General features: G+C 35.3%; 1 protein-coding gene across 1 annotated transcript; it reads right to left on the bottom strand.

The window, feature by feature from the left end:
- Window positions 1-1,157: 1,157 nt before the first annotated feature.
- Window positions 1,158-12,670, bottom strand: LOC127232238 (sulfotransferase 1 family member D1). The gene is made up of 7 exons (XM_051198258.1): window positions 12,523-12,670; window positions 9,900-10,025; window positions 9,037-9,134; window positions 4,386-4,512; window positions 2,902-2,996; window positions 2,315-2,495; window positions 1,158-1,270 (listed from the first exon to the last, which is right to left on the bottom strand). The coding sequence occupies exons 1-7, from the start codon at window positions 12,668-12,670 to the stop codon at window positions 1,158-1,160; spliced, it is 888 nt and encodes a 295-aa protein (XP_051054215.1).
- Between the last annotated feature and the right edge of the window lie 7,971 nt (window positions 12,671-20,641).

The following is a 20,641-nucleotide window of genomic DNA, read 5'->3' as shown; positions in this document are numbered from 1 at the left end:
CTTAGGAATTTCAGAAGGAGTGAGAGCAAAATGATCCTAATATCCAAAAGCCAGTCAAGAAGAAGGAAGGTTACTGAAAGTAATTATACAGAGTTTACATTCAGAAATTATGCTAATTGGACATAATGTAGATGATAGAGTAGCCATCTGAAGAATTTTGAACAAACCTCAGTATTTTCTGCAATAAATTTTTACAATAGCTTCAGTATATGACATGAAGAATAAAAATAATTAGCTCTCTAATTTCCTTGCTTTAAATCCTATAAAATATATGCTACAGATTCATACATTTAAATGACATATTTCTAAAACTAACCATAAGGAGAAATATGATATCTAAGTATTATAAATTTGATTAATTTGGCAATGTTAAAGACATGATGGGTAAATTTCTAAAATAACAACAGATGAAATTTGAGAACTAGAGTTCATGAAGTATAGCCTTTTTCTAGGAGGTATTCTAAGTATGGAGACAAACAACACCATTTAGAAACCTATGTCCCAAGAGACAGAAGACCATGTGCAGAGCATCAGTTACTATAAGTAACTGAAACTGGAAACATGCCCCTTAAAATTGTATTCTTTTGATAACAGAAATTGAGCAGAAAACTACTGCATGAATCTATGTAACGAGTACTGTTTTTCTACCCGCTGCCCGGTCTGGTCCCGCTGCCGCGACAGCCCCAAATAACACACAGAGACTCTGTATTTGATATTATACTGTTGGCCAGGTACTAGTTTTTTATCGGCTAGCTCTGCCTTTAATTATTAACCCATTTTTGCTGATCTATGTATTTTCACATGGCCTTCTCTTACCGGGGAGGCAGCTGGTGTCCAGCTCTCTCCTGACTCTCCATCTTGACTCCTCCTTACTATTTCCTATTTTCTCCTTGTCTCCTAGTCCCTCCTATCTTCCTTTCCTATTGGCCAACAGTGCTTTATTATTAACCAGTATGAGAAACATATACAGAATGACATCTCCCATCAAATCTATCTTTAATGAAGAGAATTATTACTTGATATTGGTAACTTTGGTCTGTAGACCATGTAAATACAGAAAAATCATATGCAACATTTTATTTCACTAATCCATGAATGTGCTTTCTTCCCCCTCTAATTTTAGTCCCAGCCAAAGGAGATTAAGAAGCAAATACCCTCTAGATCTCTGATCTAAACTTAAGTGTTGACTCTTTCATTTTCTCGACATAATCTTCTTCAAATTTCTCATACTGGGCTACAGTGAACTGATTCTTCCAGTCACCTGAAATGCCTGTAAAGAAATACAACAGAGAAAGTCTGGGATCATTACTAAATTTATGTCTAATAGTAATTTGAATTATCAATTTGAATATGTAAATTTAGTTTTTAACTTTTTATATGCATCATAATTATAATCTTCAACTTCAACCATATCTAACTCCTAAGCCTAAATCTCCTTAGCCTTCCAACTACTGTAGATTTTTTTAAAGTGTCTTATGTAAAAATAATAAAAATACTAAGTCTAAAATATCTTAACCAGTGGAGGAAATACCACTTGATAATCTCAGTGCTAATTCTTGGGCTATAAATACCCTGGTAACAGAGGGCAAAGGACACTTATCAGTCATTTTAAAGCTTTAGTTTACAGGATAAAAATGACAACATATGTGAAATGCTTTATTATCAAACAAGATTGGAAGTTGCTGGGGTAAATACAATTACATGATTTACTTACTATATACTTGCTGAGCATACACATACACACATGCTGAGCCTTTAAATATCAAAATTCTTATGAAAAATATAAGGCATACCATACGAAAAGGACACTTGGTTAAATTATATAGTTTTCACAGAATATTCCCCAGTAACAGAAGACACAATTAGAAACCTAGTTTTTCATATCAACTAGAGACATTTGATTCAGGAATTCCCTGGATTTGAAAGGCATTCATCTACCCTGTAGGGTCATTTAGACACCAATATCTGGTTCCTAATTGTAACAATAAAGAATGTCTTTACATTTGGTCCCTTAGAAACAAAAATCATACTTTGAAATATTATATAAAACCTACTGATAACACAATTCCTTATTTGACAAATATCATTTAAAATCTATAAAAATTCTAATTATAATGAATCTTGATTGTTTCTTCTTAGACATTCACCAAAATTTCTTTATCTCAAGATCTTTCCTAAATTTTATTACTGTTAATAAATCTTCTCTACAACAAGAATGTTTTCCCCTTTTACTCATCTGCACATTAATGTGATTATATATATCTTCCACTATGTGACCAGAAACTCTAGAGAAATGAGTTTGTAGTCTTTTTACCTTTTCTCATGAATGGAGACACAGAATGGTCCATCTCCTCTTTTGTCATAGTGGTGTAATTTGCAGTGGGATTCTCCTTCATTACACCAAAAGAACTATGGTAAAGGATTTTATTTACAATTTCTTCTGGCATGTCTTTCTCCAGAAACTTTAATAATTTTTGAATTTCACACTTTGGATCCTGAAATGTTAAAAGGGAAAAGAATCATTTCAGTTAGACTTGGTCACAAAGAAAGGCATGCATTCAATAAAGTTCTGTTTAAGCTTAACTAGTAGAAGAGACATTTGGGGGTTTATGCTACTTTTAATTAATAATTCTCAAGTAATTATATTTATGATTTTATTTTTAAGAAGCAACTAGACTATTTGAAGACAGGAGTGGGAATATACAGATTTTTATTTCAAAGACATTATTGCCTTTGAATGGATGACAGTAGCAAGATGGGGAAGTTATAATTAATTAGTACTGTATGACACTAGAGTTAAAAATAGATTCACCATGTTTATAGACTAAGAATAAATGACAGTATGAGACAAAGAACTTAAATCTTGGGTTTCTTAAACAATAGACTGAAATTTCTCCTTACTTCTTTCATATCTTCATAAAACAGATAAAGGATACGGTAATCTTTTCTTTTCTCCCACCAGCCCTTCACATGGTCATACCAGGAGCCAAAACCCACTAAAGTAAAAAGGGTAAAATGTAAAATTAAAAACATTTACATGAAGCAGAAAATAGCTAACTGTCTCTTTAACTCATGCTTTTCTGTCCACATACAATGATTTCTATAATTCAAGAAAAGAGGCCAAAGAATAGAATTATATGAGGTAACCACTTTCTCACTGAATTAGAAATCTGCTTTCAAAACAAAAAATGTGATTCTTTTACAAGGTGAATCATGTCTTCCCAAAGTCCATATTCTGAAATGCCTACCCTTCATATCTGATAATGAAACTGTGCTTAGAAAAAAGGTCCCTACAGAAGTTACAAAATTAGTTCTTGATACAAGCAATGCCCTTACAGGGAAAGGAGTTAAAACAGACCCACAAAGAAGGGAGGCTATGGAGACAGTAATATGAATATACAGCTCTTCACAATTTAAGGGAAAATGCTATAGAACAAATACTAATAGCACTTTCTCCTTGGGTTTGTAGATTCTAAAAAAAATATTTTTTAAATTTTTTCTTATTTACATATCGATCCCATTTTTCTCTTTCTCCCTCCCCCTCCATGCTTCCAACCCCCTTCCATCCCATTCCCTCAAAAAGATATTTTTAAAAAGCATATTTCTGTCCCCAAGCCACTCAATATGATATTTTATGGTACCTTTTGTAAAGTAATATATCATTTGATAAAAATAATAAAGATCACAAAAATAAGGTTGCAGAGTCTGAGTGTTTCAAGGAGTAAGTAATGTGGAACTTGACAGGGCAGGGATTAGTGAATAAATACGATTACATGAGAAGGAGTCACAAAAGTCCTACAGAAGAGTAGCGTGTATTTTGTTCTGAGACACCTTTGGGCTTTGGTAGGGACAATGACACCACAAACAAACAACATTTAAAGCAATGAGAGGTATTAAGTCTATGCTAGATGTCACCTACAACAAACACATCTGCTTCCAAGAGGGTATTTATATAGGAGCATGTTTATTGAGAATTTTTCCTACAGTTACTATCATGTGTGAAAAAGAGAGTGTGTTTGTAAAAGAACAGACTCTAAAGGGGCAATCACTTAAGAGTTTTGAATAATAGAAAAAGAGACTCCAAAGAATGGATACACAGTTAAAATAACCAAGCATAGACATTGAGATTTGAAAATACTTAAATAAATTACCAGAAGTTATTCATCAATAATGAAACGTTGAAACCCACAAGTTATCCAAAAGTTCCTCCAAAGAGGAAAGGGCCTTGTATTCTTTCTTTTTAGTCTCCTTAATATATTAGTAGATGGCTTGGTAAGTATCAATTTTATAAAAAACCCAAGATTTAGATTTTAAACTTCATGTTGCCTTGAAAAAAAAAAACTTATTAGTTTTGAAATTGTAATTAAAGGAACAGTTGGACTCACCTTGCCCAGCCATGAATTTTTCAAGGAATTCCTCCCAGGTGCCAGGCTCTGGATGCATTTTTGCCATTTGGTAGAAGTAGTAGTAAGAAACAGCCACATCTTTGGCATTCCGTGCCACATAGACCATCTGTAGAGGCAAGTGGAAGGTTAGCATTTATTTTGTAATTTAATAGTGTTTAGCTATTGTTTACATTATCAGATTGCTTATTTATCCTTTAGAGTTCCCAATAATGACATATTTGTAATTAAACCCCACATAGTACATTCACAACCATATAATGTTTTAATACTCAAAAGCTCATCTCCCATTTCTAACACATCTGCATCCTCTTTAACCTTTTAAAATATCTCTTGAAACATGAAAAATCATTACAGTAAGAACTAGAGCATTCACCACTACCACTATATTCTAGTCTCTTTGGCCTGAGAAGTACTCTTCAGGCTACAGAAAGAGACACCTGGACACCAACCCAGTCATAAGACCTTTTACCTACAATCTGTCCTGAAGGATGTACTGGAGCAATGGTGACACAGAACTCATACCCACTAATGTTTGGTTTAACCAGAGGTCCATGCAGTGAGAGGGAGCCCATGGCCTACACTGCCTGGTTGGTCAGGAACCTAAGACTAGATAGATCAGAGACCTAGGGTAGAACCCAAAATGACTGGCAAAATTATAAATAAAATAAATGAAATTAAGTGATTCCTAATGATTTATGCTCATAGATCGGTTCCTTGTCCAGTTGTCATCAGGGAGGCTTCTCCCAGTATCAGATGGGAGCGGGTTTCTCCCAGTAGCAGATGGGAGCAGGTGCATAGACCCATAACCATACCTTATACAGAGAGAGAATCTAAGTTGGAGGTGTTCATTGGATCCCTACCCTTAGAGATTATCCTTAGAGAGCAGGATCCCATGGAAGAGCAGAAGGAAAGATTGGTTGTAAGAGTCAGGCAAGATGGAGGACACCAGGAGAACATGACCAGCTGAATCAACAAAACAAGGCTACAATGGGTTCACAAAGACTGAGGCAGCAAGGACAGGACCTGTATGGATCTACATCATGTTCTCTGCATATATGCTGACTGTTAGCTTGGTACTTTGTGAGACTCTAATTGTGGGAGCCATTGAGCCTCTGACTCTTTTGCCTGCTCTTGGGACTCCTTTCCTCCTATTAGGTTGCTTTGATCAGACACAGTATGAGGACTTTTGCCTTGTCTATTGTCTCTTGTTTTTTTCCTGTTTTGGCTATTGTTTCTTAGAGGCCTGCTCTTTTCTGGGGATGAACTGGAGGGGAAGTGGATCTAGGGGATAGGAGAGGTGAAGGAGTCATAGGAGGAATGGAGGGAGGAGAATCTCTGGTGGAGATGTATTCTTTGAGAGAAGAATTTACTTTCAATTTTTAAAAAGAGTTTGGAAAAAAAGAAGTATATTAAATATTAAATTAAGCAAGTAGCTTATATATTCTTAAATTTAGAACATTTATATATATATAGCATATTTAAATTGATAATTAAAATAAATTAAAGCTATACAAAAGGATAGGAGACAGATAAGAGAGGGTAGGGATGGCAGTGTTCAGAATGCATATATACAAGTACTGAATTGTCAAATACCAAAATTAATAAAATGAAATAAAACATTGTAAGCTAAAAATTTTCTAAATTTTCATTGAAGAATAAACATTACTAGGGAAATTTAGAACTATAAACGATTAAACTCCTTATACCCCAAACCAAAGCTATAACAATATATGTAAGATTTTTTTATGTATCAAATTTTAAGCTCTGCATGATTGAAGAGTTAATGTTCAATGACAATTACTCTAGGGGTGACAAAATAGCTCAAAGGGTAAAGACTCTTACAGTCAAGACTGATGATTTAATTTTTATCACCAGAATCCACATGATGACAGAGCTAATTGAGTCCCACAATTGAGAGACGGAGAGGGAGAGGGAGAGGGAGAGGGACAGGGACAGGGAGAGGGAGAGGGACAGAGAGAGGGAGAGGGAGAGAGAGAGAGAGAGAGAGAGAGAGAGAGAGAGAGAGAGAGAGAGAGATCAAGATAATGAAAGAGAAAATATGAGAGATCTGTCATGAGCCCTGGGGAATTTGTTTTGTGGAGCCATCTATTGCGATACTTTGTGTCTCCCTCTCCTACAAAGAAAACTTTAACATGCTTGAAGCTTAGCTGTACATGGATGAGTGCTGGAAGAGACCTTCATTAAGCTATTGTTAGATTTTCCTTCTCACCCAACTAATGAACAAAATAGGAACTTATATTGCCAAGTTAAAGACAGTGGGCTTGATAAACTAGGAAATGGATGAGGACAGGGAGTGGACTGAAAGAGGTTTTCTAAGAGATATAGTATAGTTTGCTTGTAAACTTATTGAGGAAAACATAAAACCCCATAAACAGTACTTGTTATTTCTTTTCTCAGTATCAGTCAATTCTGGCAATTAGGCCAAATGCATTTAGCAATAAAAACTGTAGCCTTTTTGCAAAATGTATTTTACTTACTTTGGTATAGAGAGGATGACTTGAGAGTATCTCCACAAACTCCTAAAAGAAAACCATACCCCCTTCTTGGATTTTATTAATTTTCACTACTGGAATGTCTGTTTCTGTCTGTCTCTGTCTCTCTCTTGCTCTGTCTCTCTGTCTTTCACTCTCTTTTTGTGTGTATGTATTGAGAAGAAGGAATCAATTATATAAAATGAGGCAAAAGAAGAGAGAAAATTTAGTGAAAATATCCAAGTACCCAGTAAACCATAACAAGGGTCCTAACCTAATTAGTCAATAAGAAAGCAGAAAATAAACACCTGATATGAATAAAATGAGATGGTTTGTTTATATTTCATGTTAATGAAGACATAGAGCAACTTAGACATAGAGCAACATTGCTCATCAACACTTCAAACACTATTTTAAAGTATCTATTAAACAAATGAGTGAGCATGTTAGGTTTCAGTAATTCTATCCATAAATGTAAAGCCAAGGAAAAATATACATACATATTTAAAAAGACAGAAAATATGCACAACAACACTATTTTTATTCCTGACAACTGTCAGCAACTCAACCATCTATTAATAGTACTATTCACAAGTAAGCTGTGAAGTGTCATATGTTTATGATGCTGTATATTATTAATCTTCAGACTTTAACCTGAATAAAATTTAAATGTGCTCTTGTTAAAATTTTGACTTTTAATCTTCTTTCACACAATTTGTGATGTCAAAATACCTGAATAAAACCCCAAAATTGCATCTATAGAGAGCTGGTTGGATGCTTTCTGTAACACAACAGAACACATCAACTTATACAAAAGGAAAAGCTTTCATGTGTGTCTTGAGACAAATGATGACAAAATATGCATTATACAAAGTTTATAATTACAGGGAAAACAGGCAAAATTACTTAGGTGAAAACAGAAAAGTCAGAACTCAATTTTTGGGGTGATGTAATACTTTGTTGGTGTTTTATATGTATGCTTATTTCCTAGATAATCAAGCTATTTACTTAGTGTCCTTGTACTTTTCTCCCCGAATGATATGCTTCAAAAAATTTATTAGGGCTGGGCATTGGTGGCACACACCTTTAATCCTAGAACTTGGGAGGCAGAGGCAGGTCGATCTCTGTGAGTTCAAGTCAGACCTGTTCTACAGAGCTAGTTCCAGGACAGGCTCCAAAGCAATACAGAGAAACTCTGTCTCAGAAAATAAACAAACAAACAAAAAAGCAAAACAAAAAAAAACCCCCAAAAAAACCATTTTTTATAATATAATCATAAAATATATGATTCTATATAATGATGTATCATTTATAATTAGTAAAATAGTGTTTATATATATATATAAAATACTGGATTGCTTCTAGACTTATATGCAAATAATATCTGTTTATAAATATTGATTTATTTACAGAATTACATATAACTATTAATGCATATGTTTCAAAAGATCTGTTCCAGATTATTTGAATATAAATAATTTAAATGTAGTTAAATGACAGGTGAAATCTGTCATAAGAATCTGACAGTGATTCAGACATAGTGTCAATCCCTTCCTTCATAATTTGTGTCTAGTATTGTCATGTGGACCCTTGACTATAACTGACATTCCATTGTTTTGTAATGACTCATCCAACATTCAAAATAACTTACCTTATAGTTAAAAACATGCATACATACCAGTAACATTATACAGACTGAGCTGGTTATATATGTTGCAGAATATATACATATAAATGAACATTCATGAATACACACATATATGTCAATAATAAAAGGAAAAAATTCCATGAATTTGAATGACAGCAAAAAGGAGAAGTATGCTGGTAGGGTTAGAGGGAGTAAATTGGAAGGTGAAAATGATGTAATTATATTCTATTCTCAAGAAAAAAATTAAGAACAGGTCATGAATTTGAGAGGAAGTTAGGGAGCAAATGAGTATTTGTAGTGGGAGAGGATAGGGTAAAATGATGTAAATTACAGTATTCAAGTAAGTATGAAGTTCTAAAAATAAAACTTAAAATAAATGTTTAAAAATCAAATCATCAATAATCTTAGAAAAATAAATTTTGAAACCTTTTGCTCCTTGCCTTAAACAATTTAAAAAATGAAAATACAGTGTTTATTTTTCACTTGCTACCTTGCAGTCATTTTTCCAAAATGAAGAAGGAAGAAGTTGAACAGGTAGATGAGTTTTTACCAGTCGAGGAGACTGCATGTTTTTCAACAGTTCAACACCTGTAATCACACACATTAACAAACTGCATTATAAGTGTGGAATCACATGGCTTATTTGCAATCTATCCCTAAGACTTTCTAGTCATTATTGGCTCAGTAAGGTTATTTTCCTTTTTATCGTTTTTTTCTGTTTTGTTGACTATATAGCTCAACAGATTCCTATGTTCCTAAAATGTCAAAGAATACAAACTATAAAAGCCTATTTTCCTCTGTACAATAGGGTAATGGTCTTTACATTTGTCTATACAAACAGTTCCTTATTTGTATCGTCCTGATGGAGCAGAAAGACTGTTGTGAAATAGTCTCTAGATTCTCTCTTCATTATTTTTTCTTATTTACAATATGAAAATATTCAAAGTCATGTCATAATATTCCTTTCTGTTTTTTAGATTTAAAGTAACACAAAGCAATATATACCCATATTTTTCTTTGAGTTTGTAAATAATATACACTATTCTTTTATATTATATGACTGTCTTATATAAACTAATTAGTCACATATAATTTTGTTGAACTAAATATTGAATTTCCTTTATATAATATGACACACTAGCTAAATGATAAAGACTTCCATATATTAAGAGATTTAAACTAGATCAAGGTCTCCCATATGTAGATATTATTTTTGAGTAAATGGGGCTGAACAAAATTCTAACTCCTTCAGACAGTAACTTCATAGTTATTGCTGTTCTTGATTCCTTCACATATACAAAGAACATAGGTGGATTTATTCCTATAATGGAATAGAATAATCAGGGAAAATACCATTTGACAATCCAGGAATTATAAGTTCCATAAAAGGCACTCGTTTGTAGATTGCATCCCGTTTACACTTCTCTGCATCCCCATTGTTATAGATCAAATCCAAAATTTCACTGATCCAGGTTGTCCCTAAGGGAAAAATGGAAGAAATTAAATGTCTCTATTGAAAATAACATGAGAAAGAGAGGCAGAGGTATTTTGTAATATCTGAAACAAATAAGCAAACAAAATGTGGTTTTTATGTCTACTTCCTTTCTTCCTCCTACTCCTTCTTAGGAAAAGCTTCCTTTTTTTGTGTTTGTCTGGATTTTCTTCTAATTTTTCAAGACATGCTATAGCTTGTGTAACCCTTGCTTTCCTGAAACTTCTGCAGACAAGACTGGCCTCACTCTGCCCCCAGAGTGTTTGGATCAATGGCATGCACCACTATACTTGGCAGAAAATAAGCTCATCTGTTGGGAATGTGGGCATGTTTATTGCATAAAATCTAACTTTAAAGCCTTATAAAGTAGATAAAGCAAAGGTGTGGAAGAGAGAGTGCACAAGTAAAGATAGCATACACAAACCCTCCTCAATACTCTCTGTTTAAAATGGTTTGACTTAAGGTAAAAGATTCTAAAATACATTTGAGTTGGATCCTGAGTGGGATGGGCAGAGGAAATACCCAACTTTGATTAAATGATCAGTTCATATATTTCCCATAAATATAAAAAAACCAACTATTATAGCTTAGAATTGAAGAAAAAGTCAGATAAAGCTGATCAACCTACAGTGGAGGTATGGAAAAGAGAACACAGAGAACTTTTGCCTTTAACAATCAAGATGCTATATGCAACAATAAAACCCATTTGAGCTTGGTACAGTGAATCACTCTGACAAGTACGATAAATAGCCTTTTACCAGTCCTTTGAAAATGTACCAAATCAAGTGAAAATATGACCTATTCAATTGCCTATATCCTTTGATTGTCAGGTGAGTAAGGCATTATTTTACATATCAATTCCAGTTCCCTCTCCCTCCCTGCCTCACATACCTCCCAAAACCCCCTTCAATCCCATCTTTCTCCCACTCCACAGGGAGTGTGATGCCTTCTAGGAGGGATCGTCAAAAACTGTTAAGTCATTTGGAGTAGGGTCTAGGCCCTCCCTCCTGCCCCTAGGCTAAGGGAGTATCCCTCCATGGGGAATGTGCTCTCAAAGTCCCTTTGTGCACCAGGGATACATCCTGGTTCCATTGTCAGAGGCCTTCTAATTGAGACCCATGTTCAGGGAGTCGGGGGGGGGGGGGGGGGGTTCATGAGCTCCACCTTGTTCAGGTCAGCTGTCTCTGTGGGTTTCTGAAGCCTGGTCTTGACCCCTTTTCTTATCATTTTTCCCTCTCTGCAATTGGATTCCAGGAGAATATAACAACAGTAGCACAGACACTGACTGAGATTGACAATTAATAAATGGGACCTTCTCAAACCGGGAAGCTTCTGTAAGGCAAAGGACATAGTCGACAAGATGAAACGGCAGCCCACAGACTGGGAAAAGATTTTCACCAAACCCACTGACAGAGGGCTCATCTCCAAAATATACAAAGAACTCAAGAAAATAATCACCAAAACACCAAATAACCCTATTAAAAAGTGGGATACAGAACTAAATAGAGAATTCTCAATATAGGGATCCAAAATGGCTGAAAGACACTTAAGAAAGTACTCAACATCCTTAGCCATCAGGGAAATGCAAATCAAAACAACTATGAGATACCATCTTACTCCTGTCAGAATGGCTAAAATTAGAAACACCAATGACAACTCATGCTGGAGAGGATGTGGGAGTGCAAACTTGTACAGCCATTTAGAAGATCATTACGGGGGTTCTTCAGGAAAATGGGAATAAGTGTACCACAGAACCCAGCAATTCCACTCTTAGGCATATACATGCTGGTTCCACATGCATGCAACAGAGTGAGGCATTTCTATTGAAAGAATATGATAGGAAGAAAAAAAAATACCTTCTTAACTGTTACTGCAATAGTAACTATCTCTGAAATATATACTTTGGTTAATCTATATATACAACGATTTAATGAATTAAACATGAATGTCTGTACTTTTGGATTATTTGCAGATACTGGAAATGATAGATATGTACAGCAGTGTCACAATTAAACTCAGTATTCTGTCTGCCAACTTGGAGATTTAATTAAAATAAAGTAATGTAGAGAGAACAAAAGGCCAAATCACTGTGTTTTGCATACCTACAATGTCTTATGGTGTATTTGTTCACTTCCCAAGACCCTGGAATCATGTGGGATTTGTATGATCTTGGTAGATCAGAATATCTTAAATTCTAGTTTACCCTTAGGGAATTAAGTATAAATATAGAGGAAAGAAATATTAGAGTATTTAACAGGTAAGAAGTTTGACTGATTGTGTATTCAATTAAATTCATAGCTTATGTGCTGGCATTTTAGAAATGCTCATGAACTGATCTAATCTGAGGCAATACTGCCACAGCTAGCCACAATACTCCTTCAACATGTTAGAAAAATTCATTTAGATTACACCAGTGTCTGCAGGCAAGCTCATTTCTGAGTATGGATCATTACTTAACTATCTAGGACAAATAAAAGTTCTTACCAGATTTTGGATAGGTGGAGATCAAAAGGTCATCGGGTCGGGCCTCAAATGACTCCACTTGGACCCACTGCTCAGCAATGCTCCAGAAGAGAGGGATACCTTGAACATCTACTAACTCCCTCCTGAAGATATCCAGCTTCTTATCCATTGAGAGAGACTAGATTGTAACAAAGGGTAGCATCAATCAACTTTAAAATGTTACTAGACCCAGCAGCAGCCAGGGTCTGAGCTGATGTTTGTGTCTCCTGTTACCACCAAGGGCTATGTCGATACCAGGAATCAGTACCAACTGAATGGGAAAAGTTAATCCTTATTAGTCTTCATGAGGCTAGAAGGCACTGAAAAGGCTTTTGGGTGGAGAAAAGACATTTATAGTATTACTATTGGCTAGTTCTCTCTTAAATATTAACCCATTTTTATCAATCTAAGTGTTTCCACGTGGTCTTATCTTACTGGAGAGAGGGTCCAGACCACTTCTCTCAAGTCTCTACATCTTGAATCTCACTACTACATCTCCCAGAATCATCTTTGTCTCCCAGTCCGGCCTATCTTGCCTTCCTATTTGCCAATAAGAAAAACATATTTACAGAATGACATCTCCCATCATCTCCTCTTTTCTGTCTAAATAAAAAGAAGGGTTTTTAGCCTTAACATAGCAAAATGTATATCAGAATAGTTATCAAATAAGAACCACAGTTAATAATATTTAGTCCATTAACATTTAGCAACATTTAAAGAAAATATTTTATTATCTATCTTATCTTTGAGTCTAAAGTCCTATATGTAACTTATTTTTAATCTTAAGGAAAATTATAACTATAACTATATGTCTTCAACTCTATCAAAGACCACAGAAGGATAATATGTAAACTCTAGAAATGACAGAGACATCTTGCTACCTGGTCAGTCACCCAAAGTTTTTTTTGTAATGTTTTATCTTTAGCCAATAGGCCATTGTGTGTCTGGCATACTCCTCAACAAAGTAGGAAACTTTAAACTGTCCACCTGTATTGGAAGTTTGTCAGTCACTTTTCTCTGTGTCCTGCAGACTGTCTGGCAGACTCTTCCATGAGGTGGGAACCCTGTATTACTGTCCATCTTGTTTTAGCAGTCACTTTTCTGTGGGTCCTACAAGTCCAGTTTATACAGCATAAAGTCAAACAGTCTGGACAAGAGCAGAATCTTGCCCAAATGGCCAGTCTTGTCATGTTGGAAGTAAACTCCATAACGAGTTTCCTCATCTTCCTTTTTTGACACAGGTGGTATTTCCAGGAGCAGTTGTGCCTCACTGTTAAGAAAAACCCTAAACCATTTATGTAGGTCTCTGTAAGGTTTAAAGAATGCCTATCCAATTGAAATATATCTCTATATATCTAGAAAACCTAACAAACTATAAGCTTTGACTATCATAGGTAACTATCTATAATCTATACTTAATTATATAGCTCATTTTTTAAATGAGCTATATAAACACAATACCTAAATAAGAGGAGAAATGTACATATCACAAAATTGACCTTAAATTGTATCAATAAATGAAAATACATTCCAAAACAAAGTATTTATTTCTATACCATAATTCCCTTTTTAACTTTAAAAAAAGATTGGTTGTGGTCACTAACCATTTATAACCAACCACATATAAACGAAAAAAACATTTATAAACAATATTTGGGAATTTGGTCATCATTCTTTCCAAACTGCTTTCTGCTGGTAGGGGGTCCTGTCATGGGGATCCTAAGAAGATGTAGAAATCCTGGCTGTAGTGGTCTATAAGGCTTCCTTGTCACAGCTGTTTTGAATGTTGGATCACCTGGGCCACTGTTTTAGGGGGTCTTGTTTGATCAAATCATGTTAGTCTAGAAGGAATCTACATCTTTTTATTTTTTGTGGAAACAAAAATAGAAATTTTTTCCCTAGTAACCTGTCCTTAGACTTAAATTTTGAAGTTAAAAATTTAGCAGCATTGATAATCAAGTGTCATTGTAGTAATTGTTTTTTCCTTAGCAATTGAGCAATTTAACAACAACACAATAGCATACAGTATTCAGACTCTCTGTGTGTTTTTCATCTTTATGTGGCTTTTTCATTGCTTTATTTTTCTTTTACTTTTATTTTTTGAGACAAGGTTTTTCTATGTAACTTTTGTCTGTCCTGCAATTAATTTTGTATGCCAGGTTCACTTTGAAATCACAGAGATCTGCTTGCCTCTGCCCCCTGAGTGCTGGAATTAAAAACTGTGTGCAACCAAACCCAGCTACTTTAATTTTATTTCTTTTTACCACTTTATCTTTTTTTTTTCTCCCAAGCTTAAGTATATGTCAAAACACACTGTAAACCTTTAAAGGTTTTTCTTTATCTGAATCTGTCTTACCATAAATCTTTATTTTATTTATTTATTTGACACAAGTCTTTTATCTGTTAAACAACAGTGCTAAAATGAAAGTCATGGCTGTTTTAGCCAAAGTCTAACCAAGATGGCCCAGGTACATTTACTACCAGCACTGAGAGCTGAGAGCTGTGATCACTGCTTTGGTCTACACTGTTATCCAGCAGCATGTTGCTGTCTTGGAGATTTGGAGATGTGGTCACTGCCATTTTCAGCTCTTGTACACACCATTTACCTGTTAGCAGGGCTTCTTAAAAGCCAGGTTTTTGTTTGTTTGTTTGTTTGTTTTTTGTTTTTTGTTTTTTGTTTTTTTGCCTCTTATGTTGAGTCAGGAGACCTCCCTTAAAGGTGCTGTGTAAATCTCTGCTTGTCTTTAGCAAAATTGAGCCCAACCAAGAAAAATGCTGCTATCAAGAAGGCTTTCTTGTCTCTGTTCTTTTGTTTCTAAATCCCCCTTTTAAGCTTTTGTCAAGTTTTAATGAAAAGTTCTTGGACCTGACACTGGGTGCCATTTTGTTATGAGCAGTTTTCTCACCAGCCTGGTCCTTGTGGGAAGCACTAACAGACTTAAAGGTTTATAAAAAAATAAATAGAAAAAATATGAGTCTGTGAGAAGGATTTGTTTGGGAGTAGAGGAGAGACTGAAAGTGGAAAATGGGGAGATATGTTCTTATTTCACCATTTACATTTGTAAATTCTCAAAACAACAACAAAAAACAAAAATACACAAAGTTACAACACTATTAGCAACCAAATACCAGGTAAAGTGTGGTCAGTCTTTATATTCTTAATGATCATATGAAACTAATAATGCACAATCAGAACTTTTTAAAGGGCATATTATATATTCTTTGATTCGCACAAGAATCTTATGTGTCAAGTATAACTGTGTAATTTTAACTAAGGAGGAAAATAACAATGAGAAACTTAATTCTATTCCAGAATTTTCATTTAGCAAGTGGCAGAATTTGGTTTGGATCAAGATAGTTTGACTGTAGGTCCTGTAGTGTTAACTATTTTAGAGTTGTATTATAAAACTTGAAACAGTAAATAATAATATAATACACAATAAAAGAAACACCTAGTTATTCCAAAGTACTGGCAAGGAATAATAAAGAAGAAGTGGCATGAATTTCCATTAAGGATCCAAGGAAGACTATGCTAGCTCAAAAAGATTAGCATTATTGTTTTTACTCCCTGTGTTCAATAATAATGAGCTTCCCATATATATAAGTATTAAATACAACATACTAAAGAGCATAGGGAATAATTAATAAAATACAAGCCTACTAATGATTTTAAATATTTGTATTCTTTGAATATCTATATAGTCCACCTAATTATGTAAAAGTACAAGTCCACCTGAAGTCATTTCTGAGTGAATATTGAAATACTGTAAATGTTTTAGACACTGTTTTTTGGATCTTGTAGAATATCTGTGCTTTTGTCAGTATCTAACAATCACAGATTCAACAACATGATGCTCAGATCCCAAAAGTTGCTTTATAATTCTTGGATCTTGAATTTTAGGCATGATTTTGGATTCCATACTTGCAGTATCTTCCCTTAAAAACTCACAGCCAACACATTCTTGGAAGAAATACAGTCAAATTTGGCTTACCTTTAAACCCTGAGAGCTTTAAATGAATTGGCTTAGATGAAGAATCAGAGCCAAAACATCGTTAAAAGGATGATTCCCCTGGATAGTACATAAGAGAAAGAAATTAAGCTACTGTAAGCTCAGGAAATGTTGAAAGATTGTTTTCCCTAAGGTTACTTCTCTGTTTACCTTAACAAAAAAATGTCCCTTGAATATAACTTCCCCAGGGGGGTAATTATGAGACTTTAGAAACATCTCAATGTTTTGCACATTGGTAACAGTCACTACTACTCAATTATTAACCATGGACTGTGAGTTTCCCAGCTTACTGGTGAGCTAAATATGTAGTGGTAAAGCTGAAGACATTTTGTACCTTAGACATTTAAGTGAATATCAAATTTGTGAAAATCAATACATTATTCTCCTGAAAAGTGATATTTTGATAGCTAGCAAGTCCTTTACATGGAACAAGTATTTATCAGGCACTGTTTCCATACAGTGTAAAACTTAAAATAATGATAGAGATAGTATGTCTAAGTCTCTCTGAGAATGATGTTGTGAGATTTGAGATTTGAGGAGGTAAGTGTGTCTGGTTCCTCCACAAATCTACAGTATTATCCTGAGCTATGTGTGTGTGTGTGTGTGTGTGTGTGTGTGTGTGTGTGAGAGAGAGAGAGAGAGAGAGAGAGAGAGAGAGAGAGAGAGCAGGATGTTGAAGAGCTACCTACCTTGACATGCTTGATAGAGTATTGAAACACAGAGAATTAAATCCATGTATTCTATATCCCAATGGACCACAATATTTTATGACATATTTCACAATGATCTAAAAATCCCATTGTTTAATAAGGAAAGAGTAAATGCTATCTCCATAGTTGGATGAGGGCATAAATCATGCAATATCAAAATAGCACACTTCATTTTATTTCTATGAACAATTAATACACATTTCATTAATAATAACACAATAATTGAAAAGTGTTATCAAATTTTATATGTATATTAAAGGTAAGAGCTACATCAAAAGTGAGTATTATGTTTTCAATTAAATGACATAGTTTACTGTTTGAATATATTTCATCTCCATTTACTATTTGTCTGTCAAATGGTAGCATTTGAGACAGTTCCATGTGTGGATGTCTGTAGCCTTCATTTACAACATGCTGACAGATATTTTCACTCATGTGACACTAATCTAAAGGTCTCAGTGGATTTCTTAGTTATGATTGCTGTTGCTGTGATAAAGCACCAGGACCAAAAACAATTTGGTGGAGGTGTGGTGGTATTTTGTTTGTGCTCCAACAAATAAAGCTTGCCTGAAGATCAGAAGTTGGAACTAGCCACTAGCTAACCATAGAGGCCAGGCAGTGATAGTACACACCTTTAAACCTATCACTTGGGAGGTGGAAGCAGGAAGATCAGGAGTTCAAGGCCACACTGAGCTACATGAGATTTAACCAGTCTAAAAGAGAAACAGAGCTCTCACCTTTAATCCCAGCACTAGGTAGGTGGAGACAGGAAGTGATATGGCTGGGTGGAGAGAAGAATATAAAGCAGAAGAGATCACTCTTGAAAAGCATCACCCTCCCTGTGGAGTAAGTAGGGATTGGGATGGGTTTAGAAGGCATAGAAGGATGGGAGAAACTCTAAAACATACATTGATTCACTACACTTGTTTTTCTCTCTCATATTTTTGTTTCAAAATCCATCTAACTTCTTACATTTATTCAAACAACAAACATTGCCACCATTGCATTACACTTCTCTTCATCTACCACAACATTTTTGTTCTGTGAAAACTTGTTACTTTGCTTTGGTAGTCAAAAGGACACAAAAGGACATTGTAAATGGAGAATCCTTAAAGTGGCAGCAGCAAGGAGGGGCACTTAAAATCAGATGGGAATATCCTTTAGGAAATAGTGAATCTCCAGAAATTTAAGAACAATTAACATGGTGGCTTTTTTTTTAACTAAATGACAAAACAAACTATATGTAAAAATATCCAATACCGAAATTATTCTAGAACACAACATGAATTAGCTGTTGGGGGCAAATATGCTTGACTAGTATTGGCACAGTTCTTCATTGTTGAGACATTGGAGAATCCCACAGAAGCAAGCTCATTTTGGCTACCCTTGTCTCACTCCATATCAATTGCCATGCACAAAACTTAAGTACAAATGTATCAAAGACCTCACATAAATCCGGCCACACTGAACATTTTAGAAGAGAAAGTGGGAGGTACCCTTGAACAAATTGGTACAGGAGACTGCTTCCTGAACATAACACCAGTAGCACAGACACTGAGATTAACAATTAATAAATGGGACCTCCTGAAAATGAAAAGCTTTGTAAGGCAAAGGATACAGTCAACAAGACAAAACAGAAGCCTACAAAATGGGAAAAGATCTTCACCAACCCTACATCTAACAGAGGGCTGATCTCCAAAATATACAAAAATCTCAAGAAGCTAGTCACCAAAACACCCTATTGCCCATTTAAAAATGGAATATGGATCTAAATAGAGAATTCTCAGCCGAGGAATATCGAATGGTTGCAAGGTACTTAAAGAAATGCTTAACATATTTAGTCATCAGGGAAATGCAAATCTAAACAACTTTGAGAAACCATCTTACACCTGTCAGAATGACTAAAATAAAAAACACCAATGACAGTTTATGCTGGAAAGGATGTGGAGAAAGGAACACTCCTCTGACATTTCGGAAATCACTAAGGTAGTTTCTCAGGAAAATGGGAACCAATCTACCTCAAGAACCAGCAATTCTACTCTTAGGCATATGCCCAAAGGATGCATATCCATAGGAAAAGGATATCTGTTCAACTATGTTCATAGCAGGATTATTTGTAATAGCCAGAACCTGGAAGCAACCTATATGGCCCTCAACTTAAGAATGGATGAAGAAAATGTGGTACTAAGCAATTTTAAAAATGGCATTTTGAAATTCACAGGATGGAACTAGAAGAACCCATCCTGAGTGAGGTAACCCAGACACAAAAGACAAACATGATATGTACTCACTCATAAGTAGATATTAGACATAGAGCAAAGGATATACAAGCTACCCTCGAGATGCTAGGAAAAAAGGAGGACTCTAAGGGAGGCTTGCATGCCCCCCCCAGAAGGAGAAAGCAACAAGATCTTCTGAGTAAGTTGGGAGCATGGGAGAAAAGGGGAGAAGGGGAGAAAGGAGGAGATCATGAGGGGTCAGAAAGGCTGAATTAGGGGAAGAACAGAGAAGAAGAGCAAGGAAAGATACCTTAATAGATGGAACTGTTATTGGCTTAACAAGAAAACCTGGAACTAGGGAAATTACCAGGAATCCACAAGGATGACCCCAACTAAGCAATAATGGAGAAGCTACCTTAAATGCCCTTCCCCTATAATGAGATTGATGACTACCTTAAGTGCAATCATAGAGCCTTCATCTACTATCTTATGGAAGCAGAAGCAGAGATTCGTAACTAAGCTCTGAGCACTGGAGTCCAACTGTAGTGATAAGCAAATGAGTCAAGAATATGCTGAGAAAAAACACAGAATAAGCTGACCCGAGCAGGTGAGAGCTCATGGACCCCAGCTAAGAGCTGGGTAAACAGTATAAGACTGAACCAGGCACCCCGAATGTGGGTGTCAGTTGGGAGAATTGGGCAGTCTTTGGGGCCACTGGCAGTGGAACCAGTATTTATTACTAGTGTATGAACTAACTTTCTGGAGCCCATTCCCTCTGGAGGGTTACTCTCTCAGTGTAGATGCGGGAGGTGGGGGGATTGTTTCTGCCCCAAATGATGTGACAGACTTTGATTATCACCATTGGGAGGCCTCACTCTATCTGAGGAGTTGATGGGGGGGGGGGTGAGATTGGAAAATGGTGGGGCGGGAGTGGATGATGGGAGGGAAAGAACTGGGATTGGTATATAAAATAAGGTTGTTTTAAATTTAAATTAAAAAATGAATTAAAAAAAGGTTTGAAAATATTCAACCACAGACAGTACATATAAGCAGCATCAGCAGAGGTAAATCACAAACTCTTAATGATTTTCTAAAATTGCTGGGAAATATTAACTGGATATGGCCCACAATTAGAAAACAACTTGAGAACTAGATAATTTAT

This window comes from Phodopus roborovskii, unplaced genomic scaffold (assembly GCF_943737965.1).
Source record: "Phodopus roborovskii unplaced genomic scaffold, PHOROB, whole genome shotgun sequence".
NCBI classification, from domain to species: domain Eukaryota; kingdom Metazoa; phylum Chordata; class Mammalia; order Rodentia; family Cricetidae; genus Phodopus; species Phodopus roborovskii.
The sequence above is the reverse complement of the archived record's forward strand: the minus strand, read 5'-3'. Positions and strand labels throughout refer to the sequence as shown.

Excerpts from the sequence above, each read along its gene's own strand:
- LOC127232238 (XM_051198258.1), bottom strand. The coding sequence starts at position 12,670 with ATGGATAAGAAGCTGGATATCTTCAGGAGGGAGTTAGTAGATGTTCAA. Across the intron at positions 10,026-12,522 it reads CTCCACCTATCCAAAATCTG|GGACAACCTGGATCAGTGAA; the intron begins GTAAGAACTTTT and ends TTTTTCCCTTAG. Across the intron at positions 1,271-2,314 it reads GTCTCCATTCATGAGAAAAG|GCATTTCAGGTGACTGGAAG; the intron begins GTAAAAAGACTA and ends ATTTCTTTACAG.